The 27,999-nt window shown below is 42.8% G+C and overlaps 1 protein-coding gene across 2 annotated transcripts; it reads right to left on the minus strand.

Moving 5' to 3' along the window:
- Positions 1 to 27,888, minus strand: MIA3 (MIA SH3 domain ER export factor 3). Of its 2 annotated transcripts, XM_053972772.1 has the most exons (29): positions 27,732 to 27,888; positions 26,904 to 27,037; positions 21,527 to 21,613; positions 17,016 to 19,950; positions 15,797 to 16,087; positions 14,082 to 14,143; positions 12,753 to 12,884; positions 11,485 to 11,506; positions 9,429 to 9,517; positions 9,196 to 9,273; positions 8,990 to 9,100; positions 8,109 to 8,180; positions 7,804 to 7,908; positions 6,899 to 7,021; positions 6,678 to 6,795; positions 5,748 to 5,803; positions 5,577 to 5,667; positions 5,330 to 5,468; positions 3,618 to 3,719; positions 3,449 to 3,509; positions 3,293 to 3,328; positions 3,134 to 3,201; positions 2,780 to 2,877; positions 2,532 to 2,663; positions 2,258 to 2,326; positions 2,039 to 2,115; positions 1,822 to 1,893; positions 1,030 to 1,195; positions 1 to 666 (listed from the first exon to the last, which is right to left on the minus strand). In XM_053972772.1, exons 1-29 carry the CDS (start codon positions 27,886 to 27,888, stop codon positions 422 to 424), a joined length of 5,928 nt encoding a protein of 1,975 aa, XP_053828747.1. In that variant the 3' UTR covers positions 1 to 421. The 2 variants fall into 2 exon arrangements, with proteins under 2 accessions (XP_053828747.1, XP_053828749.1); XM_053972774.1 differs by lacking the exon at positions 1,822 to 1,893.
- Between the last annotated feature and the right edge of the window lie 111 nt (positions 27,889 to 27,999).

Below are 27,999 nucleotides of genomic sequence, written 5' to 3' on the forward strand. Positions count from 1 at the left end.
GCAGGTTGGATAGCATTTTACTTTAAAAATTATTTCCACAGGAAATGATTTGATTTACATTTTTAACGAAATTAGTTCATTCGCCAACTGGTTACAAAGGCTACATTGACTTAAAACTCTCCACACAGGTACTTCCTTCCTATTGCACTTTTAGAGTAGGTTCAAGTCCATCACAGAAAGGTTCTTGCAGCCCAAGTGGATGGATGAGTTTGTGATCATAAATGCACATAAGATGTCTGTAGCAACTGGATAAAAATTAATCCTGCAAAAGCCAAGATATACTGAAATGAGACCAATGTCTTCAAACCAAGAGCCGTTTCCTAGAGTTGTGCACACGGGAGCCGGGTCTGTGGGCCCGGCCAGGCGCTGGAGGCAGGGATCCTGCGCTGGGGATGTGCGTAGTCCTTGGGGCCGGCTGCCCTCAGTCCCTGGGTGCCGGCGGAGGCAAGTCTCTGTTGGGAGGAGGAGCATAGTCCCTGGAAGCCTGCGGGGGTAGCCGAGGGCCTGGAGGATAATCCCTGGGGCCAGGAGGGCCGAGGGGGCGGAAGGGAGGATGCCCACGTGGGTAGCCTCTGGAATCAGGGGGAGGTGGGAGTGGGCCAGGAGGCAAACGTGGACTAGGTAAGAAATCTCTTCCAGCTGGAGGTGGCAAGGGAGGGCCACAACCTAGAAGGAAAGGAAATCATGGAGTTAAATGAAATTCTGCTTTAACCTAAACAGAGAAGCTCCTGATTAGTTCCTCAGTTTATCATTTTCTGGAGCAGCTCTGGAGGTGATCACTGTCACATGCAGGACTTCAAAGCCCATAAATTATTATAGGGACTTTTGGCTATTAGTTTCCATTTTAGAGTAAACAAGGAAAAATACCTTGGCATTAAGGAGGCTTAAAAAAACCCACCCAGTCCAAGCTTACTGAGCCAGCTAAACCCCATGAAGCGTGAGGAAGCTGTGTGCTTAGGAAAAGCAGATCTGGGTCCTACAGTCAGGCTCCAGGAAGTGAAGTGTCAGCACAGGGCCCTGCAGCCGTACCTGGGGGCCCAGGGAGAGGCCGAGGCCCGAAGTGCCCCCGCAGAGGAGGAGGTGGCGGTCCTGGCGGTCCATAGTGAATGGGTGGCAGCAGCGGAGGCCCCATCACTGGGGAGCTCATCAGAGGTGTCCCAGGAAAAGGAGAGGGGCCTTTGGCACCAGCGTTACCCTAGGCAAGATGAAGTTACACTTCAGTGAGTTACTGCAGCAGACAAGCACTGACACTGCTGAACAACCTGACCACTCACCCAGAGGCAAACAGGTACAAGGGGAGGGGAAAGAAAGGAAAATGACCCAAACACACACCAAACCACATTAACCAGGCAGAAAACAGAGACAGCTACTGCACCATCATCATCCCTTCTCCCAGAACACTGCTGGCACTAGCCAGGAGTGAGTGGTTTAGAGAGACAAGTTTGTTTAGATGAAGCTGTAGTAAAGAAAAGTTCAAGCCCTGTTGAGGTGTCCATGGTGGACACCCCTTTGGTAAAGGACCTGGAACTTTGAATTATACATGGAATTATGCTTAAACACCACAAGTAAGTCAGCTACTTAGGATTATTGTTGTAGTCACTCCAAAGTGTTTGCCCACAGTCCTTAACAAGAAACATCTTATTGCCTCAATCCCACAAAAACCAGAGAGCAACTGCTCATCATTAGAGAAGCCCTTTGAGACAGAGGAACCAGCCCTTGGTTAGTTCCACAGAGCAGTTGTTATTCAGCAGTTCAGAACACCAAGCCTGTTACTCCTCTCCATCAAAGCAGCATCACCATGTCCAGCCTTGGAATACTCACTGCAGCTGGTTCCATGGAGGAAGGTGAATCTGTAGTTACACTGGGGGCTTCAGACTCTTTGGGAGAGGGTTGCTTTTGGGTTTTTTTTTGAACAGCAAATATGGATAGTGACAGGATACAGACAAGACAGAACATGATACAGTTAAAGAAGCAGGAGGAAGTACAGTGAACTATGTATTAAAAAGGCTTTCTGAAGGCTGGGGTGTTCTCAACTCACCACTCCATCAATTGCTGTGGAAGGGGAGGAGGTTCTTGGCTCACTGCTGATCAGGGATGCCACAGCAGGCCCAATATCTAAAAAGAGAGCCATAAGGAATAAGTAGGTAGGAATAAGTGTCCTACCATGCCTAGAGTAGGGAAGGTGGGTTTGAAATTGCCTTTTTGAAGGGAAAGAGTAACAAGTAAGTTACAGTTGGTTGCAGACCACACAACTTACCAGGAACTGACATCCTTCCAGGTAGCTCTGGAGGCCTTCGTGAGGCAGGGGGGCCATCCACCATTGTACCTTAAGGGAAACAAGAACCCCAGAGACCCTAAATAACACAAGCCTGAGCTATTTCTATTAATAAAAACCTACTACCAATCACTCATTAGTGTATTAATAAAGCAGACATCAATATAAACATTCCTAGAACCAATATCTGACCTTAGTGTTCCTGGGTTGGTAGCCTAAGAGGGAGTTGTCAAAAAAGGGTAGTTTCACTGCTTACCAAATTCACCCCTCGCACCTTCCCTTCGAGGAGCAGAGAGGGGCCGGGCAGGGACGTCAATCATCTGTGTGGGGGATGGATTTCCTCCACTCACAGGTGATGGGCCAGAAGAGCCATCTCTACTTAAGGGCCCTGTGCCAAAGAAATAAAACTACTTGATTTACTTTTCTACAATTTAGCACAGGCCTATGTTTTTATGATGTACTGACTCCAAGACCAAAGACTTTGGGAGAACCAGCAGCATTTACCTCGTCGTGGTGGGATCTGGCGGTCAGGTCTGCCTGGAGTTGGTTTTACAATGACTGGTCTTTGAAGCATGATGATTTTTTGGTTTACCTCTATTAATCTGATTTTGGAAAATAAAGGTCTCTTATTATTATTCAAACAACACATATGAGTTGTATCTATTATAATGTAACAAGGCAAACTGCATTGCAAAATGTTAGAGCTTTCACTTAGAAACGTTACTTTAACCATCAAAACACTTTAACAGTAGTTAAAATTAGTAACTTAAAAATGCACTGCACATTCTGAGCTTCTTCTCCCCCAGGCAACTCCCAGCATGTTCAAAGAGCAATAGAGAGGGTCTGTTCTGTACTTACTTCTGTCTCAGATTGGCTGCTTCTCTTTTCTCTTCAGCCAGAGCTCTCTCTGCTGAGCGGGCAATGAGCTGGTAGGGAAAATTTCATCAACTGCATTAATAGCACCAATGTGACATCAAATACAAATTGCTGGCATCAGAAAAGGATGAACATTCTTACCCAGTTGTCATGTGCCTTTTTCTCATGAGCAGCAATCTGAGAAGGAAAGAAGCCATTTAGTTTTTATCCAACTACCAGTATTTCCAATAACTCACCACAGAGCACTGGAATGATGCAGAAAAAGATGACACAATAACCAGCAAGCAAGAAGTTTACCTGGTTTTTGTAAGATCGCTCTGTTTTTTGCAATTCTTCTTCCATATCTTGGATCCTTTGCCTGTACAAAAGGAAAAAGAGGGAAAGAGGGGAAGGAGAGACATTTGAATAAATTTTTCTCAGTAGCTGAAATAAAAGGAAAATCAGAATCTTCAGAAATTCATGTTACTTGTAAACTTTCACTTCCTCGATGGCTAGCACGGCTTTTTCATCTGCAGCACACAATTTCTGCTCCTTCTCCTGACGCTCATACTCCTCCTGGGTTAGTTTTCTGCATAGGGAAAAAAAATGCACCATATAGTCCAGCATTCTACAGCTATTATAACTCAAAATCAAGGTATTCCCCTACCAATGACAGCAATATCAAAATCTACAATAGTATGTGAGGTCTCAGAGACAAAAAAGAGATTTTTAAGAAAGAGAGACAGAAATCCTGTCTCTTGAAACCAGCAGACCTTTATACCTTTGTGTATAAAACGTTAAAATTACAGAGTTGACTACCAAGTTTTGTCAGCTTCTGAAGATCTGCCAGAATCTATCAACTGCAGACAGTTCATCCCTTCAGATCCTGTAGTTTTCCTAGCAATGCCACAGATTGCAATCCAGATTTACAAAGGTACAAACAAGGAAATCCACCAACCACAGGAAATGAAGAAATGGATGTGTGGTGAGAAGGGGCAAATTTAGGGCCCAGGTGACAAACACATTCAATAGTTATTAACCATGTGGGAAGCTTTTTCCAAGTAGTCTCCATACCAATTCACTGCACAAACAATTTCCACAGTGTTTTTATAACCTCATGGTTCTTTTTTTTTTTTTTTTTTTTTTTTTTTTTTGATATTTTTCTGGAAGTATTTAAGAGATCTATAGTGTGTTCCTAACTTACAGGAGCTATCCCACAAAACCGGAAACATTTAAGAGCAAGTTAACTATTGCTAATAGCCAATTCAACATAACCCATTTCCTTGGCTAAAAGTCAAAGCAGTTTTCCAGAAAAAAAAATTGCACAAAGTTCTTCACTCTAATCAAGAAGCACTAACAGGCAGTGTAATCTCCTGTATGTTTTGGAAGGAACAGAAATTCTTCACAGAGGTCAAGATGAAGTTTTCCCTGAAGGGTGGTTTACCCTCCACCTCTCCATTCTAAGTTTATTACACATGGATTCATGGAAGTTACAAGGTCAGGCAGTTTCACTACAGCCTCATTTCCACCCCTGTGCTTCCCCCAACCAACACACTTAAACCATACGAATTTCAACTGCTTCTCCATCATAATTTCAGCTTTTCTACAGAATTTAGCTGAGAATGTCCCCGAATCCTATTCTCAAATTTTCCCCACAAAACTGAGATGGTATTACAGACATTTCAGTAAATAAATAAATTAATGAGGAATGAAGACATACAGAGCAGATCCTCACCAATGGCAATTCATTCCTATCAGCTGCCATCACCAATTCAGCCTTCATTTAGCCCTTTGAGAATGCAAGAAGCTCAGAGGCTGAAATACTGAAGTTTCTACGTTATGAGAATTAGACTCACTGAACAGAAGTCAGAGTAACAGAAAGAAATCTTAATGGCCCCTATGTTCTCCTTGACACTCCGGGATGATGTAACAGAGCAACCACAGAATTTGCAGACCAAGCCACCCACCCACCCTCTCCAGAACTTTAAAAGTAGAAGGCAATATGGTGTGTGCACAGTGACAGTCTTTTTAGAATCTCTGGAATGGTAGCAAAAGTAAAGAAAGGATACCAGCTTCAGCTGTATTGAAAGAGTAGCCAGCACTCATTCCAACCACAACTTCCAAGTTCTTTGATCCTTCTGAGCAAAAAGCATTTGGACAGTGCCCATGATACAAGAGACAGAGTAAGGAAAGGCTTACTTCTGGAGTGCCATCTCCTTCTGCTGGTACAGTTCACCAAGTATCTCCACTTTCTGCTGAAGAGTTTTGCATTCATTTTCCAGTTGAGTTTTGGCTGACTGCAGCGAAGAGGAATCGTGTTCCAACGTTTTTATCTTCTCTGTTGGAGAAGCAGTTGCAGTAAGAACCATGATGGCCTCTTACATGCTCTGTTTCTTTTTAAGCCACCAACACCACTTCATCCAAGCAGTTATTTTGTTAAACCTACCTTCCAGCTCGTGTCTTGCTGTTACTTCATCATTCAGTTTGGATTGCAGAAGATTTCTGTCTTCTTCAACTATGGATAACATCGTTTTGACCTGAAAAAAGCAGCAGAGAGTTTATGATCATAGGCATAGCAGTAATGTGACTGCATTAATTAGATACTTGTGCAACATACCCTGGAGACATCCATCATCTGCTTAATCTGAGTCCTCATCTTCTCACTCTCAATATCTAAAAGAGGAAAATATCTTTGTTTTCCCTGCTTTTTAATCATGATCAAGTTGTGGACAACTAATAAAAGTAACACTCCCTACACTTTAATCCCAACATCCTTACATGGTCAAAAAAAAAAAACAAACAAAAAACAAAAAACAAACAAAAAACAAAACAAAAAAAAAACAAACAAAAAAAACCACAAAAAAAACAAACAAACAAAAAAAAAACAAAACAACAAAAAAAAAACAAACAAAAAAAAACAAACAAAAAAAACCAAAAAAAACCAAAAAAAAACAAAAAAAACCAAACCCAAAAAAAAAAAAAAAAACTAAACAAACCAAACAAACAAAAAAAAAAAAAAACCCACCCCAAAAAATCAAGAAGTGGGAATTTCCAGCCCACATATACTTTAAGTAGAAAAAAGGAACCAAAAAAGATTTCAAAACCAGAGATGCAGCAAATATATGTGCAACATCACAAATGACAAACTGCCTGAATAGCTTTGAAAACATCTATTTTGGTCTTTCAGGTTTAAAAAATGTGATTACCTAAATTAGTTATTTATCTAGAGGAAAACAGAAAGCTCATTAAAAATTCATATCAAAAATAAATGTACCAGAACAACAAAGCCAAGACTCTCAGGTTTAGGAATGCTCTTAATTACTAACCTTTATACACAGTCTTTACAACTGTGTCACTACATTCATGAATTACCTAAAAGGTAATCTAAAAGCAATTATTGACCCTGTAGCCAGTTCCTCCCTTCAGTTAGGGATATTTTGTGTTTGAGAATTCAAGCTGGCAGCTCTATATGCATAGATTCCTCTTGTTCCCTCTCTAACATGCCATGAGCAGAGCACCACATGATCCTCAGGTGGGATAACCATACCTGGCAACTCTCCATTGGCCAGATCATCTTCTGGGCTCCACTCATGCCCTCTGTCATCCTTCCTGGCCTCTGAATCCATGTCCAGCTGCTTCAGCTGCATAATGCAATTGGTTAAAACCTAGTAAAGAAATCAAAGGTTCAATTGCCCTGCGTTTTGTGAAGTATGACAGAGTATTTTATGATGCATAATATTGAAAGCAAGCTGGTTATAGAGAACCTACTTCAATTTCATTTTCTTTGTAGGCAAGTGTCTCTTCTATGTCCTTCTGAGATTTCTGATACAGTTGAATCTGCTCATGGAGCTCAGAATGCCTCTCACTCCAACCTTCAGCTTCTTTTAGCAGCTGTATGAAGCACCAAGGCAAGATGATTACTTGCTATATTTTTAGTGCATGGTGTATGTAATTAAAGCCTATTTTACTACCAGCTCTGGTGATAACTGATCACCATGGTTTTACCCTTTATCACACATAAAGGGTAAACTTCAGTTATCAGGCTCATTGCTGTTCCACTGGCAGAACTGGATGCTGGGAATCTTTCTGCAGTTTATTATTAGGTGGCTTTACAAATTTGACATTTACTCAGCTAACATCCCAACATCAAACTGCTCACACACCTCAAAATATGAGGAAATTAATTGCAGTCCAGAAGTAATCAAAACACATTCCTTAAAAAGCCACATACTTCACATATGAAGAAAGAAAACAGATATTTACAATTATTGTAAAAATGTCCTGACATTCCAGGGCTAAAACTCTTCCCCATTATCTTTGCTTTCTGAAATACTTTCTAGCAATTCTTCACCATTACCTCGAGCCCTGATCCCACTGGCAATCTCTCCATCATGCCTTGACTACCACCTCAGCACAGACTTCCTGTGACTTTGCTGACAAAAGCTGCATCAGGGGAACTGGCAAAGCCTTCATACCAGAGATGTGGCTCAGCTGCACAAACAGCCTGTGCAAGCAGGCACAAAGCATTTGAACTTTATCATGGTAATAGAAAACGTGGAATTCTGCCATGTTAAGAAAACAGAGACATGCTGAAGCTACACTCAAAAAAACTAGGAATAAAGGCCAGATATTTTGTTTGAAAGACAAGGTTGCCTGGCCTGGGCATAACTTACCTGCTCCTTGCTCTTTTTCAGTCTAGCATTCTCTTCCTGCACATGAAGAAGCTCAGATTTCACCTTTTCTTCACTCAGTTTAGCTTCATTAAGGGCTATCTGCACCTACAAAGGAAACAAAGTGGAGCAAGAAGACAAAGTCGAACTATAGTGGAGCAACAGCTACAAAAAAACTGGTTAAATGAAAAAGGTATATATGCACAAACAACCTGCAACCTGCTAAGCCAGCATTTTCTTTTCCATAGATAAGAATTTTCCTGGTACAAAAACTTGTGACTGTTGAGGGGGTGTAAATAATTCTTTACCTCTGAAAGCTCTGCAGAATGCATAGTGATAGTTTCCTGAAGCTTCTCCAAGGACTTCTGGGTTTCAGAGAGCTAAGAAAAAGATGAGCAGTGACTTTGTGTTATCCTGGCACAAACCTCAGCCTGAGTAGTTATTTAACCTGTGTCTTCTGTAAGCATAAAAGCAAAGTCAAAACATGAACAAACTTCCATTTCAAGCATCAATTTGCTGGCAGCAACATAGCACTACCTTATCAACAAGGTAAGGAATAGAAACAGTCAGCAACATTTGAATAATCTTCTACCCCTGACTCCACCTGTCTGTGGCCAGGAAGTTCCCTGTACACCTGTGCAGTCCACAAGAGAGGATCTGCTATCATTAGCAGCAACCTTTGACCAAAACAAGGCCAAAGAGCTTGTTGATGAAAATCAGGCTTTAGAAAGAAGAAAGAGAAAACAAGTATCTCTGGACAACAAGAAAGAGGGGCAGCTCACACATACAGTAGAACTAAATGCTGCTCTGAGTACAAGAAAATGTCTCTTCCCAACCTGAAGCCTTCAATTTATATTGCCAAGGAACTTCCTGGCTCCAGCTAGGAAGTATTAGAGTAGCCCATGATTTGAATGCAGCTGTTTGTGTGTGAAAGCACATAACCACACAAGTCCATCAAGATCTTAAAAAAAAAAAAACATAAAACCCGAAAAAAAAAAAACAAACCGAACAAAATACATCAATAGACTAATCCTTTGATCTTGGGATAAACCTAAAATTTCGTTTAATCTCTGTTCTTGAGGTGGCTCACCTTGTTTGTTCTACTTCTATCTAACCCATCAGGTCATGACCAGCTTTTAGGGCACATCAAGCTAATGACAATGTAAGACACAAATGTAATTGTTCTAACCTTTTTCTGTTTCTTCTCATTCTTTTTTCTCTCTGTTTCAAGCATGGTGTGCAGATTTTTCACTTTGTTATCTAGCTGCTGATTTGCTTCTTCCAATTCTTTGACAGTGTCCTTAAAAAAAAAAATGGTGTAAAAGACCAACCTAAAGCAAATTATTTTTATTTGTATTGCTGCTTTCAGTACAGAGACAGTTAACTTTCTTTTACCTTAAGCCCCGCAGTTTCATCTGAGAGAATGTCTTTTTGTTCTTGGGCCACTTTCACAGATTCCTTTGCTTCCTTTATCTAAACACAGAAACAACCACACAGAACTGAGGAAATTATATAACAACATAATATGCAGTACAAATAGAAAATAAAAATATATTAGATGTTGCATTGACTGTGTAATTAAAGCAATAACAGAAAATTAAGAAACAAAGGACAACTTAGAGCAATACCTTTTGATCATATTCTGACAACTTTTCTAAGATTTCTGTTTTTTCTTGCAGAAGGTTTTTAATCTTTTCAGCAAGTTGTTTTTCAGTCACTAGGAAGAAAAAGAAAACTTACAGTAACTGTACTTCATATACTGGGGGAAAAATCAGCTATTATTACTACCACTTCAAGGAATGTTTTCAGGTAATAACTAAAGCATAAATCAGGAGAGTGTTAATTCCTTGGCAGTCAGCCCTTTCTGCATCTCCAGCTTTCACCTGAGGTAAGGTTTGAAAACAAGACAGTAAAGCTGACACAAAGGTCCTGCATTCGCTTCACAGAAGCTGCTCCCAGAACCCAGAGCAGAGTGAGGTGCTGGCTACACACACCTGAGGTGACAGCGAGGACCTCAGAGCAGTCTCAGACACTCAGGGAGATGCCACACCTTCCCTAACAACCACCTTTCTGCTCTATTCAAGATGAATGTTTCATCAGCACAGGTAATAGGATGAAAGCTCTGAAAGATCTACTGGCAACAGAGAGAGTCAGCTGGGAGACAGCACCTAAGCTGCTCTGCTTAGGCCTCAAAAGGGCTGTGACCAAGCAGCAGCCTTCAGGCATGCATTTGCTTCTCACTCTAAATAAGCCACCAACCAACCCTTAGGATTCAGTGGAAATCATTAACATACTTCAATTATTTTATTGCAAGTTATTTAAAAACCACCCAGTTGTTGTTATTTTTCAAGTCCTAAGCCACCTTGATCTGGATCTGACTGCCCCAAGCACTATTTGCCTCACAGCAAACTCTGAAGCACAAGGAGCACTGGTTGTTCCAACTGCATCCCACAGAGTGCAATGGCAACTGCTACTTCTCCTTTCCCTCCCACACAAGGACTCCTGGGACAGTGAATTCCAGGCCTTTCCCACTCTGGGAAAAGAGAGACAGCAAGTGGCTGCCAAGGTTCAAGATAGCTCTCAGCAGTTTAAGGGAAGCAGCAATCCCTGCATTAGCTTGGCCTCCCAATTTTACTACTGTCATTAAGAGAGGATAACAGATTTTTATCCTTGGGACTCCAAATGTAATCTATGTTTTAAAGCATTTTTGTCACTGTTCCTCTATTTTGTATAAAGATTTTAATAACCATGTGGCCTGTATCATGCTTGAAGAATATTTATTTGTTCTGATCTTCAGTAGTTTCTATCCAGCATCAAAGGGAAGAGTATTTGGGTGGTGGAATTAAATCCACGTTCCTCGATTTTTTAGGGAAGGCTGCTAAGTAATTTCTGCACCACCAATACCAATATTCTTCCTGCACTGCAGAAATCACCTCAGAGATCTAAGATGGGCTTTTTCCAGCTCATTAATTCTGCGTTAACTGTGTAGAAGGAAACTGCAGTATAGCCACAGTGAAACGAGAAATGAATGACTGGTAAGTAAAAAGTGAGGGAGAAAGAGACAGAGTTCCTATGAAGACAATTCTTCCATATTTGCAGGAATTCATAATTGAATAAAAAATGCAATCACCCTACTTCGAATTTTTTTTTCCATTCAGTACACTTTAATTTTATAAACCTGAAGCCAGAGAAAAACTCATGTAAAAAGGGATGTGCTGGCCACAGGAATGCTTGCATATTTATATCTACATTTAAGAGTGTCTCTTTACAACTGCACAGCAGCCAGTTTCAGGCTCCCCCCAGTCCAAAAAACAAAAGGAACTAGCTCCTGCTTTCTGAGAGAAACAGCAAGCAAAGGCAGACCCACTGCTGGTCAGAAAACCAAAACAAACTCTGCCCATGAACCAGTGGTTCACATTTATATTAAGCAAAGTGGAGCTTTTCCCTGCCTTTTATTTTACAGGTGCAAGCTGCATTGTTTCTCCTGATCAAAGCATTATCAAAGGCAACATTTAAACCTTCAGATTCAACTAAGTATCATCTACTGGCCAAGCTTACACTGTAACCTTGGACTGAGCATTCTCCTTGAAAGGGAGTGAAGATGGATACTTGGTCCTCTGAAACATAAATATTCAGAACTAATGCCTAAGCATCAACTACACTGAAAAGCAGAGAGAAACTTACCTTGATATATTCTACTCTTTACCTACAGAAGAGAACAAACAAACAAAAATATTAGCCATAAAAAGTGATAAGTGAAAAATGTTATTAATATTCCCTGTGAAAAAAGTGACTACTTCCATGCAGGTTACAGCGGCATATGGAAAACGCATCTATCACTGCCAAGGAGTGTTGAGTAACACTACAAATGAGCTTAAGCTGTTTTCTAATAAAAGCTCCCAGGCTAAAGCCCTGCCCAAGAGCCTTAGTAAACTTCTGTTTACTCATTCATTAAAGGGACACCGGTAACTGCCCACAGCTAATTTGCACAGAAAATGAAGCCATTTTGTATCAAACCACAGCCACAAACTTGCAAATAGAAAAAAAAAAAAACAAAACCTTGCAAACACAAAAAAAAATCCCTTGTATCCTAGTTGTGTGCCCTCTAAAGCACTAAGTTAACATGACAGGTGCTTGTTTCAAAATTAACACCATAAAAGTCCACTTTCAGAAGCTTTTTTATGCTGTTCTATTAACTCTGTTTTTTGCATTTGAAACTGACCCAGTGTACTCCACACCAAAACTAAGCAAGGGAAAAAAAACTACCAATATTCTTACAGAAAAGATGTAGTTTTAGTTTATTTTTGTCAGGCAAATATGAAGTATTCCACAAATTACTAGAGCATATCGTGACAAAACTGGACAGCTCTAAAAAAAATTTGCCTATTTGATTCTCACCTCTCAGTTCCCAAGGAAAAGCACTGCTATAGTTGAGAATTGGTGATAAGACTTTTTTTTGTACAGAAAATTATCCATGTAGGAATGAGGACAAATGGAAGAGGCTCTCTAATGAGAATTAATATAATGTTTTTAGGTTTCTAAATGCAGTACCTGCAAGCAGCTGGACAACATGAAGTACGGAGGATTAACTGTTTGTTTTGGATATAGCCAGCAACAGGTTCAAGCACATGGAAGGCTTCTCATTTCAAAGATATGCTGACCCTTTCCTCAGCCTCCTTTATTTATATCAAACTCCTCTATGTTGCTTTTGAAATTACCTCTTACAAAGCAATCTTCAATTAGCAGCTTATAGAAAATGCTTCTTAGCACTGCAACTTACTTTAGCCATTCAGCCCAGCATTTAGCTCCCATTAATGCTCTAAACCGAAAAAGTAAAAACACAAAAGACTACATATTGCTTTGACTCCAGTAATGCTGAAACAGTTTAACCATACAAAGGACCATTCAGTTAGTGAAACATCAGCAGGCTTGCAAGCATGAAGTATACTCACTGAAAGGCAGGTTCTCCAGAAAAATACAGCAAGTGTGACAATTCCCACTAAGGCAGTTATAATAACAGGCTCCCATGGAAGTCCATGGAAATCAGGCCCAGGACGCATTTCCTCAGGCAGCGTGGCGACCAACTGCAAACCGACAGCAGTGACAGCTATGAGTGTGTTTCCATTAAATACTGGGGTAAAACAAGCAGTCTGACAGGTGCCTTTATTCCCCCATAAAACCAGAGAACCATCTGGAGGTTTCTTGCAATTTTTCTGCAAACTGAAAACCGAAAATGAAGAAAACCACAGAGCAGCCTGGTGCTCATATTTCAGTGCAAAACTCTGGAGTACCAGGAGGACACCTGACAGTAGCAGTCTGTTACCAAAATGAGTACACACTGATGTGCACAATTTGTGTTACACAGCACTGGTAGTTATTTGACCCGTTTCCAAATAAAGCTATAAGGATGGAAAACTATAGGAAAAAAAAAAAAAAAAACCAACCCCAAACCAGTTTTACATCTGGATGTCTGTACCAGTCCAGAGCACATGGCTCAGATCTTCTCTCAGCTGCTCCCCCTCTGCTGTCAGAGGGTCATATGCCATGAGTCTCCTCCTCTACCTGGAGGTCAGAAAGCACCTGGGTAAGGTGCGAATGCTTGGTACAGGTTAAGGGGCTGATAGTGACATGGCACGGCGCTCAGGGAACAAACTGTGCGAGCCCACACGGGAGCAGCTGCCTTCTCCCTTCATTTCCTCCTACTTTCTCTCTCTCCCTACCCTCTCCACAGCCGGCAGAAGGGGGGACAGAAAGGAAGGCGCACACCTGCCCCTGCAGAGCCCGGCCGGGGAGCGAGCTCTCCCCGCCATCCGGGCAGGCCGGCAGCGATCCCTGACGCCAGCGGCCGCCTCCGCTCCCGCGGGATTGCCCCACATTACGGGCCGGGGGCGCGGAACGCCAGCCGCCCTCACGGCGGGGTACGCCGGGGTGTCCCCCTCAGGGACCAGCCTCGCTCGGGGGAGGTGTGTCACCGCCCGGGTCGGGCCGCGGAAACCCCTCCGCCGCTCCTCACGGCCGGCCCGCCCGTCCGCTCGCCGCCGTTTCCCTGCCCTCACCTGCAACAGCCTCCGCCGCCCCGAGGGCTCCTCCACCGGCCACCCGCTGCTGCCCGCGGGATCCATGGCGGCCCGGGAGCGCCAGGCACACGTCAGCCCTCCCTCCTTCCTTCCCTCCCTGTCTGCCTCCCTCCTTCCCTCCCTCAGGGCCCGCCCGCCGCGCGCCGCCCCTCGCGGCCTCCCCGCCCCCGCCCGCGTCACACGGCGCGCGCCGCCGCCACTCACCCGCCGCAGCAGCTCCCGCGCCGCGCTCAGGGGCCCCCGCCAGGCGGCGCCCGCACCGGCACCTGCGGGGCGAGAGGGGAGCGGCGTCACCGCACGGCGCCACACGGGAGCCGCCTCGGCCACCGCGCTGGAGGACGGCCCCGGTGCACCGGGGCACTGGGGAAAGAGGCAGCAGGGCCTTGGGAAGTGCGCTGATATTCCACAGGCGGCGTTAGGAGGGGTGCCGCAGGACGGGACGCGGCTGTGCGGTGGCACGGTGCCGAGCCTGCCTCAGACAGAGCACACCCAACTCCTCCAGCCGTGAATCAGAGCAGCAACACTCTTCAAGTACTAACCGCGAATCCTTCCGATTAGTTCCCAGCAGTATTCACAGAACCACAGAATATTCTGAGTTGGAAGGGACCCACAGGGACTGTCAAGTCAAACTCCTGGCCCTGCACAGGACACCCCCAAGAATGACACCATGTCAAACACTCCTGAACTCTGTCAGCACTCCGTAAGTACGGCAAAAGCTTTAAACCATCTCCAGCTCTACCCTGGCCTGAATACTGCCCTCTCCTCTTGCTCCTGCTGCTGCCACATGTCCAGGCCAGCAGATTCCACAGCCACCTGCCCAGCCTGTTGTCACACCGCAGAACAGCAGCTGTGACCAGCCATTCTACCATCGTCCGCCTTGTTTACTTCCCAACACTTCTACCAGCACTCCTAAGAATTCCTGCCAAGCAGCATTTAACCACATTTAAGGAAAAAATGGAAGATGGTCTAAAATACAGATGAACATCTGACTGTTTAACCAGCAAGTTATCCACTAGCCATTTAAAATTCCTTCCTTTTCTTGCCATTCAACCTAGACTTTTCTTCAAATCTTAGAAACTGCTCAAAAGCACTTGGCCCTGGAGATGGTACAGCACCTCAGCAATGTACAAAAGCTAAAGAAGATGTGCCTAGATTTTTCCTAAATGCTCAGTGGAGAGTGAATCATTAAGCATAATCAGAAGTGAAGGCAGAACAGCAAAGCTGAGAGTAACACTGAGAACACAGTCAAAGATTGTTTCATGCCAAAACAGAGCCAGGAAAGATGACAGTAACAGGATCCCTCCTTGGCATAACGATGAGACAGAACTCTAGCTCCAGGGGGATAAGGCCTCAGCTAGAGGGAGCCAAACATTTCTCCTACTCCAACACACAGAGAAATTATTGAGCTGCCTGAGGGTGAAGCTACACACCACCTTTCCTGGAAAGTAATATGGCCCAGAGACATGGGCTAAAAAAGAGCAAGAAGAGAGGGCACATGATCCTATGGGCAGTCCCGTCTATAGAAAGTGACCTTTAGTCTGTCAATCCCTGCAAAGAGGCAGAAACCTGGGCTGATGGTGTGCTTCCAGTGATTTCTGCTCTTTCTCCACTACCATCCTGACACACAGTCCACGAGCCAGTCATCTTGAGACACAGTCCACAGAGCTCTAACTCTGACACTCACAAGAGCACCTTCCTTCTTCCTACATTGCAAAACCATAGTAGAAAAACTGCTGTGCTAAATTAGTAATACAGTACTGCCACTAGAGGGACTGTCACCAATCAGGGGAAGCCATGAGGATTACAGCAACATAAAATGAAAGTATCAGTGAAAACTCCTGCTATTTGCCTAAAAATACATTAAACCATGCAAGTCTCCAGGAGAAAAAGAACAAAATAAGCCACTTCCAAATGGTTACCTTCAGTAATGTGTTCACTGGCACTGTCTCCTGAATCAACTGACCCAAAGGAAGTATCTTCCAGGAATGATCCTCTTTCACTATCATACCCTTCTTCTTCAGCTTCTCCATTATCTGAGAAGTTGGCCTCTTCATATTCAGGTGGAACATTAGCAGCCCTCTCCTCCTCCTCCTCAATAGGCTGCTCTGGCCTCTTATCTTCAATGAGCTGCTGAAATTCCTCATTGCCCTTGTCAATGGTATTCGGGTTTCTGGTGGTAACACTGTCATATTCAGCCTCTTTTGCACCATCTGTGACAGACAAGGAGATATGAATTAAGCACTGAACTAATGTGTATTATTACTTACTCACAGCTGCCTTCAGTGAAATGCTGCAGGTTAACAAAGCTTTCTTGACACTTTTTAAATATTTCAGCTTGTGTATTGCTTCCAGTATATTCTTAATCAACTTTCAGTAACATCTAATTAAATGTCTGTATGAAATTCATGCAAGATATCAACCACTGACCTTGCAGTGAAATACTGCAAGGTGAAATATTTGCATCATTTGTGACCTTATCAGAAATCACATACTTAACATGTACTACTGTAAGAGGAGCTTGGCTAAAAGTGTATCTTAACGTCTTGCACACTAATTGAAAACCCAGCAAGTTTGCAAAAGACTCTACCTCTGGTTCTTGCCCAATCAAAAGATGTGTTTGTTTGGTATAGCTACTTACGCACTCTTTTATGAACGTGGGCAAAAATATGATTATAAGGACATCTGAGACTTTAGGTGCCTGGATTTAGTACCTGGACTTTGCATTAATCACCAGAGCTCTCATAATCAGGTGATAATTAGTTCAGGAAAAAAAAAAAACCTCCAGAAAATTCTGCAGATTAGCATATGTGAATCCCTGTTTCTTAAGGAGGTACAGACTTGTCCTGAGTGGGTCCTTACAGCCATATCCATGCATGGATCTCACTTATCTTACACAGAACTTGGTCCATAACAACAGGTGTGGTGAACTCAATATCTTCTCTTAGGATTTGTCCCTGAGCCACTCTCATCACAATGTTAAACACATGCATTAAAAATAAGCAAAATCCCAGGTTATTGCACAAGACCTCTTTCAATTCTACTCATTCATCCTCTTCTTAAAGCTTCTCTGTGTTAGCGTTGCTTGAGACAGCGTTTTACTTCCATTTCATCTATTTATTAACTGGTTTAACATCCTACCTTGAGTGTACAGCTGGTCATCTTCCTGTTCTGGAGGAGAAGCAAGTGGGACACTCTCACCAGCAGATGAATATTTACTTCTTAATGAATATATTAACTCTTGAATATCATCCATCAGTGCACTCTCCTCATCATACAAATCCATCTCCTTCACCACCTCCTCCTTATTTTCTGCCACCCTGGAATCCAGAACTTTTCCTACAACATCCATAATGCTTGATTCTGAAAACTCCAGTATCTCATCCAGAGCTTTCTCCATATCTTCATTATTTTGGCTCGCCTTCCGAGCAAGCTCCATCTCCACCTTCATGTCATGGAACATGGCTTCAACCCTAACCACGTGTTGGAGCCCGAGGTACTTCTGTAGGCGCGTCACACGCTTTTCATCCAGGAACTCTCTCATTATTGGGAGCCGCTTCACAGACTCACTGAAGTCTGTTACCATGTCACTGGTGGCTTCTGAGCTGTCTGCAGGGCTGGGGACATGTGCATATTCCTGGTGGTCATTTCTTGTTTGCTCTAAATTTTGCACCTTATTTGAGTCTTTCTGTGAAATGCCCTCTGGGAGATGATCTTTCCTCTGGTCAAAGTCATTGCTGTCTTTTGTGTGACGAAGGAAATTATGTTCTTCCACAGTTGATGGGTCCTCAGGTTCAGAAGACTCCTCATCAGCTTCCATGACATGTTGCATCTCATCCAATTTAGCATCTTTTCTCAATGATACGTCAACTTCTTTGTTCTCAGTTTCACTTGCATTTTGCATGCTAATTGTTTTATCCTCCTTAGGGAATGACTTTGTTTCCTCTCCGGTTTTGTAAGTAGGATTTGGGGCTCCTGAAACAGCTTCACTTAGTTCTTCTAATTCAGGATTTGTATTTTCACCTAGTGTATTATCCTGGGCATTTGCAGCCCTTGCTTGTGACAGCTTTGCACTTGCTGCATTCTCATCTTCCAGTAGCTCATCATCGGCTTGTTTGAGGTCAGGGTCATCTTCAGCGTCTGACTCTTCAGATTGCAATTCTGCTCTTTGTGTTGTTTCTTTAGCCAAATTTTTGACAAGATTTCTGTCTGATCCTGCATCCTCAGGATGAGCAGTTCCTTGCCAAGTAAGATTATCTGTATTAGTGTTCTGCGTGGTGCTTTTTGATTTTTCTTCAGGGGAACTTTTCTCAGTGCTTTCTTTAAACACTGGCATCTTGCCAGGACTTCTTGAAAGTTTTTCATTCACATCTGCCTCTGAATACTCAGTCTCATTTTCCCATGGCCTAGGTTGCTCAACAGCTCCACTATAGCTTGGGTCTCCTTCCCCTGGAGGGGTATCTTCCAAGTTTCTCTTTTTTATTTCCAGTTCTTTGTTAGAAGAGGCAGGATTTTTATTTTCATGATCAATTTTCCCTGCTTGTTTTAAATCTTCTTCATGTTTGAGTAGTTCTTTCTCCACAGCAGGCATTCCATGCTCCACTTTCTGTCTCAAGAGGTCAATATCTCCTAGGTCACCTTGAGATGCATTTTTTACGTTTTTCACTGGTTTGGCTGGAACATCAGCTGGAGGCTTGTTCTCAGCTTCTCTCTTCTCCATTGTTTTTTCCCATGGTCTTTTGTGCTTTAAATCACTTTCCAAGGACTCCTCCAAAGTTTTGTCCTCAAACTGTTCCTCACTTTTCTCTATTGGAGCAAGTGGATTTTTTTCAGGATTTCTGTTGATATCATCATCAGATGGTTCTGAAGTATCTTCCTTGTTTTTAAGAAATGATTTGGACTCCAGAGCACTGCCTGGACTAAGCAAAGCATGAGGATCAGGCACAGCTGTATCTTTCAGTGCTGCAGAATGTGACTCTGTTCCATCAGTGAGCTGCTCTTCCAACTGTTCAGTTTTGTTGGCTTTTTCTTTTGAACCCAGATCATCTGTACCCACAGGTTCCTTTCCAAGGGTTTCTTTGGAGAGATCCTCAGGCTCAGTTGTTGCTGGTGCTTCTCTTTTACTAATTAGCACCACCTCCTCCTGTTTCTCTTCTGTTTGTTTAGATTCAGACCTGTCTACACTTACACTGTCACCCACCTTCCTGCTCTTACTGAAAGCATCCTTAAGAATTAATGCATCTGAATCATGTTCTTCCCCATTGTCTCTTTGGTTATTTAGCTTTGTAGCACCTTTTGCATCTTCATCAGGTTCATGATTTCGTGACTCCACGTCATAGTTTCCATCATCTTCTAAATCCACAGGGGATGTAATTTCATCCTCTGCCATAAAAGACAGCAAAGGGATTTCTGCAGACTGATCTGCAAACTCTGGTTCCTCCTCTTCATTGTGAGGATTAATGCTCAAATCTTCATTTAAATCATCTTCCAGTGACGTAACAAGGCGAGTCACTTCATCATCTGATACAACAGCATCAGCAGTTGAGCCAAATTTTGTTTTTAAGTTCACAGAGAGCTCTCTGTTTAAAAGTGTATAGGCATTGACTTCATTCTCTTGGTCAAGTTGGCTGATTTCACCCTGAGGAATACTAGTGTTTTTGGTATTTTCACTTTCTAGCCCTTTTAATTTTCCATGTAGCATTCCTTTCAAGTGTTCATGTGTAATTTGATCTCCCTGAGAGTTTTCTTTGTGACTATTGACACTGGAGTCTCCCCCAGTATTTTCAGTTCCTTCTGTAAGAGAATTGTCAACTTTGTCTGTCAAGACAAGGTTTTCCTTTTCTTCTTCAGCGCTTCGCTCAAGATTGTCTGTCTCCAAAGCACCAAGGGACTTTCCTCTATCAGTCTGTTCAGCCTCCTTATCTTTCTCAATTCCTTCCGCTGGTTTTGTCCCTGGAACACTCGATTCAGTTTCCCCTTCATTTGCTATTGTCTCTTGCAATGACTTCAGAAGTTCATCCACATTATAATTATCAAAGTCATCCCTTCCTCCATCAAAGCAAACAAAGTCTGTTTCCTGAAATGAAAAACAACATGCAGTCAAAAATATTATTTTCTTTATAGCAGTGATGAAACAAAAAGCATTTGCCTACTTAAAGAGAGATGCAGCAGCAAAGTAAATTATGTTAATCACATAGAATTAACCCCTTGAGTCCTTAAGCGAAACTCTTTCTGAAATCAGTGGAGGTTTTGCCCAAGGACTCAAAAAAAACCTAAATAAAGAGGTTTTGCAGGAACAAAGTGTAAGGCAGCAATGGAGGTGACAGTATTATGCTGCATTCATCACCATATGTACTGAACAAAGAACAAGTCTATTGCTGAATGCCAATGAACAGAAGAAAATAAATGTTGCTAAGCTTGTGTGTCATGACCTCTGTTAAATGGTGTCCCCTTAAAGGACCAAGTCCTCCAAGCAGGAGCTCCCTGTCATGCAGTTTCTGAAAAATAAATAGAAGCAGTGCAAGACACAATTTCATAGAACCATAGAATGGCCTTGGGTTGAAAGGAGTTTAAAGGTCATCAAGGTCCAACCCCCTGCCATGGGCAGGGACACCTTCCACTAGAGCCGGTTGCTCAGAGCCCCATCCATCCTGCCCTTGAACACTTCTGGGGATGGGGCATCCACAACTTCTCTGGGCAACTTCTTTCAGTACCTCCAAAAAATTTCTTCCTGATATCTAATCTAAACCTGCTGTCTTTTCAGTTTGAAGCCATTCCCCCTTGTCCTGTCACTACATGCTCATACATCTTTCTTGTAAGCTCCCTTCAGGTACTGGAAGGCTGCAATTAGGTCTCTCTGGAGCCTTCTCTTTTCCAGGCTAAACAATCTCACTTCTCTCAGCCTTTCCTTGTAGGAAAGGTGCTCCATCCTTCGAATCACCTTGGAGTCCTCCTCTGGACTCATTCCAAGAGTCCATGTCCTTCCTGTACTGGGATCCTAGAGCTGGATGCAGCACTGCAGGTGGGGTCTCACCAGGGCAGAGCAGAGGAACAGAACCCCCTCCCTTGCCCTGCTGGCCACACTGCCTTGGATGCAGCCCAGGATTCGCTCGGCTTTCTGTGCTGCAAGCATGCCTAAAGCTACAGCCTCAAAAAGGCTTTACTGACACAACTCTGGAGTTGCTGCTATTAGTGCATGAAAGCCAGTCATGTGTGAAAGGGCTGCAGGACCAATTCTAGAATCAAAGGGCTGAGTGTACCCAGTTTTGTTTGTTTCTGACAGTACTTTAAACTTGGAAAGTTTGGGAAATGAAGCCATTTTGATTACACACCAGAAGGCCTATGCACAAGCCAGCTAGCAGGACATAGAGAGGTCAATCCAAACAGATTTCTTTAGAAGAAAACCATATCATTTAAGAAAAGAAAGGTCAATGCCCACATTTTGGGCTGATACTTTCACACCCATCCACATACAGAGCTGCACAAACATTCCACCCCTGTACATGCATGTGCACCTCTGCAAGTATGTAGCCTGCATACTAACAAAAAAGTCACTAAAAATCACTAGTATTCCCAATTTCTTCCTTGGGAATTTTACTGAATGCCAAGGTAAGAAACAGTAAAACCCCAACTGAAGAACAAGTAAGACTTACATCTGTTGGTAATTCTAGCTCCTCATTGGAATAGTTATGATTTATTTCAAGTAAATCCTTTGGAAAATATCCAAAATCACTTCCAACCTGCGAAAACACAAACAAAAAACAGTAAAGAAGGTTTAGAAATGATATGACTATCTCAAAAATTGCACCAGTAGCAACACCAGTAGCAACTATGTTGAACTGACTCTCAATTATTCTAAATGAAGTTTAAGACAGTGAGTAAAAGAAGACCAATTATGCTTTGTTTACACCAGAGTTTTCACTGAGGTTTTACATTTCACAACAGCCTTGTGAGGCTGGTTTAAGTTTTACTGTTCACGTTTTAAAGTCTGACTTATAACAAATTATTAGGAGAGTTAGGAATAAAGCCCATGCCTTCTGGCTTTAGCTGCTATTGTGGAGGCACCAGAGGCACCACACACACCTCAAAGATTTTCTCAAGCAGCAAGCAGAAGAGGATCCTTGACTAGTAAGATTTACATCCATACACAATATTATAGCCCAAAATACACTCACCTTGTAACGTATGGAAAAAAATTAAAGCAGATTGTAGGGAAATGCAAAATTGCATCATTTTAAAATGCAGAATGAATAATTTAAAAACCTGTGTGGAAAATATACCCCCTTCCTCTGCGAATGCATTGTTTCTCTTCAGTGCCTGACACAAGCAAAAATCAGTCACAGAATAGTGATTTTCAATGTGCTAAGGCAAGGCAAACAGTGGAAGACAATAATCTCTCTTATCACTCACCAGATATGATCTACACAGAGTAATGCTCACACTTGAGAGTTCTGACAACAGCTGCCAAGAAGCCAATATTAGTAGCATGCAATCACTACACTGATTAGATAATTGAGGTAATTAGAGTCTGGTGGAAACACCTAGAAAGGTACAAAGTTCCTAGACAACCAAAATATCTGGGGGAAAAAAATAAAGTTGGTAATTTCCTCAATCATTTGTGACAGGAGAAAGATAACAATTGCCAATTTTCTTGAAGAGTTTGTGTGGGGAGAACACACAGCTAAAGTTCAAACTAAAAGAAGAAACTGGGTATGGGATATTAGGGATACACAAATATATTGTTACACTGATAGCACTGAAACAGGCTAACCTTGCTTGAAGCTTTCTAGATTAGTATAAAAAAAACAAAGAAGAAATTACTATCTAGTAAATAACATGTACTAATAATTTTGGAGGTATTTGTTTTGATATGCAAGCAAAGTAAGCACTGATACATTACAGGACTTCCTTTTTAAACTATTTCTCATTCAGATCTTACCTTCCATAGTTGATATCTCTGAAGTTAGTTACATATGTATCAAGAAACCCCAAACTGTTCCCTCCCCACCTTTTGTAAACACATACTGCTCTCTTACTGAAAACAGATCATGTATGCATGTTTATTATTGGGAATTACCAACGGGAATGGGAAATTCATTTAGACAAGTCATATCAAAAGCTTGTCTTTGCATAGTACACTAGAGTTTAATTGTAAATTGGCTTATTTCTCTCTCTAAACTTCAACTCCAGTTTTTAAGGATCTTTCTGAAAACAAAAGTTAGAGCTTCAAAACCTCCTTACAGACTAATCTCTGTGACAACCACTATAATCAGGCATCACAATTTGAAACTCCTTTATTGCAATCCAAGCTGCTGACCATACAAGTCCTCTGCAGTGACCCAGTTTGCCACTTCTGTGGTTTATAAGCCATATGGGATCTGCCTGCCCAAAATTTCATCTGCTTCTCTCCTTACAAGTCGTCTCTTGTAAGGGGAAAAAATGCCTCATTGTGCAAATAAAGGAAACATTCATTCTCTATAGACATGACAGAGGAAAGGCACTATCCATGCCAAGTGTATAAGGGAGAAGTATCCACTCTCGTCCCAGCTAAAAAGTTGTGCATGGACAAAACACGCAGCTGTGCGTACAGCATCTGGCCCACCTGATGCCCACGTGTCATAGGCAGGTACTGCAGAGTCACTGACCAAGAAACTACACCTTCACATCATCTATCAGAAAACAGACAGCTGGGGATGATGTTCAAATCTTTTTAATCTTAAAGCCCACATCCCTAAAGCACAGGCATCACAGGTAACTAAAACTTCAGAACACAGGGCAAAGAAGAGCTGGTTTGCACCTGCTGATTATCAGCAGTGTTAAGAAAAGACGGTATTGCCCTGACCCTCTGGGTCCTCCAGAAATACTGTCTTCCTGTTTTACTTGATTTTATCCACTCTGTCTTCTTTTCTACTAACCTATGTACAAGGGTTGAAAACAAACAAATAAAACCAAAACAAAAAACAACAACACAAAGAAGCCACAATCTGCAGTCAAGTCCATTTCTTGTAATATGAGGCCAGAAATGGTTTTCTCAACCTTGAATTAAAGGTATTAAGTTCATCCCTTTGCCATAAGATAAAACAACAATCTTAAAGTGCCTTTCACAAAATGTTTTGTGAAAAAGCGGCAGGTTTTACTTGGAATGACCTGAAGTAATTCTGGAGTTTTGGACTCTGCTAAAATGAGGGCAGGGTGCAGGAAAAATGCACAGGAGTCTATACAACAACCTGATGGTGTAAGCAACACAAGATTGATGCTGAAGAGGAGACTGATTCACAGCAGGACACTGTGCAGAGGACAACAAGAGCACCTGATATGCTCTATCTTTTGGCTTTGGGGGAAAAAAATCAAGCCTTTTCATTCAACTGATTTATTAATGAAATTCATAACATAAAATGACTGTTAAATAGGGGTCATAGAATATTTTCCAAGCATTTGGCTTTGCTTTACTATTGAGGTTTAGAGAGCTCTGCCCAAAAACTACAGGCCATATAATGTACAGAATATATATTACAGCTGGCTTCCAGAATTTTTTCACATGCAAAATACCAAGTGAACATAGTGTGTGCTCTGTAAGTAATTTCATATTCAAGACTGGCATCACAAAATAAAGGAGTTATTTTGTCAAAATACAACGTTTGCTGGCACAGGGAAAAAAAATCAACAATGGCTTGAAAAGGGTGGAGTGAATTAGAAAAGCAAAGGCAAATAAAGCCTAGTTTCAACTGCTATAGATTTTTCAGCCTTGGTGAAAGGCTCCTTTTCTTATCAGATCATCTTCCTTCAGGTCAGAAATACTATTGTGTTTCTCATGGCTCCTTCAAATTGATTTTGGAATTAGAATCTGTATTTATAATTTGTTTGAAATAAGCCCCAGGCTGCATTAATTGAAGCTTCTCATACACACATTCCCCTGACCTCTGCTCACACCTGGCAATCAGAACTCCAGTTAGCCCTTTCATAGCCTCTATTCTGCCCTAATAAATGCTCTCCACAAAAAAAAAAAAAAAAACAAAAAAAAAAAAAAAAAAAAAAAAAAAAAAACTTTGGGGAATGGAAAAAGGCAGTAGGGTACATGGATGGGATCAAATAATGCACACAAAGCCCACATGAAGTCACGCAATAAGATTCCAAAAGGGCCATGGCAGAAGGTAGCATGCCTTCCATTGGAATTCTTTTGATGGCAGACCTCACTGGGTAGCCTGGTTTTAATTAGCAAGTAGCAGCTTCCCCCTGGCTCCAAGACTTCACACAGCAGGCACGGCTGGCCTGCATAAATCAAGCTGCCCAGCCAAACCTGGCATGGGAAATCAGGCTGCCCAGCCAAATCTGACACAGGAAGTCACTATACAGGAGAGACCCCAGTGCTATCTGTGAGTCAGGGACCGGAGCAGCCGTGCCTGTACCCTACTCAAAATGCAAAGGCAGGCACCTCTGACCCCACTGCAGTGCTTCCATGCTGGTTGTTGCAGTGTTATGATTAATGCAGCAGCAGTCAATCCAAGAAGGATAAAAGAAATAAAGGTTATAGCCATCAACAAAAAGGAATCAGGCAGCAGTGCCCTAAAAGGAGCACTGAAAATCGTGTAACACAGTTGAAAAATGACAACAAATAAAATGGAGCTTGGCAATTCTTTCCAACCTGCCAACTGCAGCTTTTACTTTAAACTCAAAGCAAACATCCTTTCAACTTGGAGACACACCTAACTGTTGCATGAGCTGCCTATCAGTGAATAATTAAACTGAATATTAACTCAGCAATTACCTTAACCTGCTGTCTGATCTTGCAGCCTACATTATACCTTGTTAGAAGATGCAAAATTGGCCCCACGCTGCTACTCTGCATCTCGAGAACTGGCAGCCCTGGAAACCTGTACCAACTAATTACCCACATTATTTATGGTACAGTACATGTCAGAAGGGAATTACCAGCATGATAGAATTATTAACTCTTCTTTAACCACGTGCTGCAGTTTTTCTATTCACTTCTGTATCGTTCTAATTGGATTCAGCTCCTACTGAGAGCTTGTCTGTCCATGGCCAGCCTGAAATGGTTACAGAAAGTGATACATCCTGATTTTCACTAAACCACTGGTCCCACAGTCAACACCCAGGTGTGGTTTCAAGCACCCTAGACCACTGTCAAAATTGTTTATCCTTTGTAGAAAACCAGAGTAAGAAAGGAGGCTGAAGTAAACAATTTGGACACTAAAAAGGATGTAGGGGAAACATGAGGAGGAAGCAACAGGGACTAGGTCTAAGCAACCTCTGGATTGCCAACATTTTCAAGGGAAGCCCACAAAAACTGCTCTTCCTCCATGGTATCTCAGTTCTGCCTCTGCCAGGCAAATAAGGTGCTTTCAAAAGTCGAGAGGAGCTTTCTATGAAACAATTGCAAGTATGGGGATGGTCCTTCCCCATTAGCAGAAGCCTCTCAGATTGTCCAAGGACGCTGACTCAGACAAGGCCACTACTCTGCAAGCTGGTACAGCACAGCTGAGAGAGACAGACCTTTTAGAAATCAAATTTACCTTACTACTTTCTAGTCTTATTGCTTATTTTTCCTCCAACTCTGCATGCAGCTTAGCTAAAAAGGGGAAGAAGGCAGATGAATATTAGGATGAGAAGCACAATTAAAACATGCACATGCAGTGATCTTTAGCAGGATTACCGAGTGCAGGATGAGACCATGTCATGGGAAAACAAGCACAGGCTTAAGCCTCCCTAAATGGGAAGGGAGGCTTAGCTTCCAAGTGGTCCTGTGGCCACCACCACTGACAGTGCTGCAATAGGAGGTTTTCAACACAAAGGTAGTTTTCTAGCAGTTTTTAGACACATTAGTGCTGCCCATTTTTCACAGCAGTGAGGTTTGATCAAACCTCATCCCACTTCCCAGCAGCCTCATGACATAGCAGCATTCACTGTGTTATTTAGCCTTGTTCAAAACACCAAGCATTCTCTTACAAGGCAAAAGGAATGAAAACAGATTACCAAGAAGAGCAAACAGAAGTAATGCTTTACAGTACTTACGCTTCCAGCCCAAAGCTCAGTGGATTCTCCTATTAGTTTATAATATACATACACCGCTTCTCCCTTCTTAAAATTTACAAAGCGACAATCCGGACCTTTAAAATCCCGCATGGCCTTCCCTCGGCACATTAACACTGTCCAAAGAAAACACAGAGAGGAGTATGACTTTAAAAATAATTTACATGAAAAGTGTCTTTGCTAACTGGCAGTAAACAGGACCTCCTCGCATGCACCGCTTTGCTATTTTCCAGATTGGGTCAAGAGATAAGAAAGCAAATTGAAAGTATAACTAAGAAATTAATAAATTAATAAAAATATAACTAAATTGCAAGTATAACTAAGAAATTTTTAGCTATAATTAACACAAAAAAACCAAGCCAAGTTGTAACTAAAAAAAAAAAAAAGCCAGGTTTTAGCTAAAAAAGTAAAGCAAGCATTCTAGTCAAGAAAAGGGTTTGACAAAGCACTGGAGAACTACACTTCAGGGGTGAGCTATGACGCTAATTTTTAATGTTAAATCAGAAAGATGACATATGTGTCCCAGCAAACTGGTCCTGAAATTATCCCAGAGAACACCCAGAGAGCGGGTTTATCACGAGAGAGCTCTGCATGGAGGGGGGGGGGGAAACCAAACACGGAGCTGCGGGTATCTGAAAACTTGGCCGAGCAGAGAGGGACGGCGCGCGCGGGCGTCGCGTTCCCGTTTCCTCGATTCTCCCCAATTTCCGTGACAGAGCCGGCGGAAGGAGGGGGCTTAGGGAAGAGCCTCCGGGCGGCATCTTCGCCCACAACTCCCTCGCCGGGGCCGTGCCCGCCGCCCCCACTCACTGCTGCACTCGAGGTCGGCGCAGCGCTTGCGCTCGGCGAAGCGGCGGCCCAGGTCGGGCGCGGCGGCGGCGGCGCAGCGCGGGCCCGGAGACGGCGGCGGCAGCAGCAGCAGCAGGGCGAGCAGCAGCCGGGGCTCCGGCAGCGCGGCTGCGGCCATGTCGGCGAGCGCCGGGGAGGGAGGGAGCCGGGCCGGGAAGGAGGGAGCAGACACGTCAGCAGCGCCGGCGGGAGGGCGATGTGGCGGGGGAGGGACAAGCCCGGCCCCGCC

This window comes from Vidua macroura, chromosome 3 (assembly GCF_024509145.1).
Source record: "Vidua macroura isolate BioBank_ID:100142 chromosome 3, ASM2450914v1, whole genome shotgun sequence".
Taxonomy (NCBI): domain Eukaryota; kingdom Metazoa; phylum Chordata; class Aves; order Passeriformes; family Viduidae; genus Vidua; species Vidua macroura.

Excerpts from the sequence above, each read along its gene's own strand:
- MIA3 (XM_053972772.1), bottom strand. The coding sequence starts at position 27,888 with ATGGCCGCAGCCGCGCTGCCGGAGCCCCGGCTGCTGCTCGCCCTGCTG. Across the intron at positions 12,885-14,081 it reads CGCGGGAGCTGCTGCGGCGG|TTGGTCGCCACGCTGCCTGA; the intron begins GTGAGTGGCGGC and ends GTCGGTTTGCAG. Across the intron at positions 7,022-7,803 it reads TGAAAAAGAGCAAGGAGCAG|CTGCTAAAAGAAGCTGAAGG; the intron begins GTAAGTTATGCC and ends TGCTTCATACAG.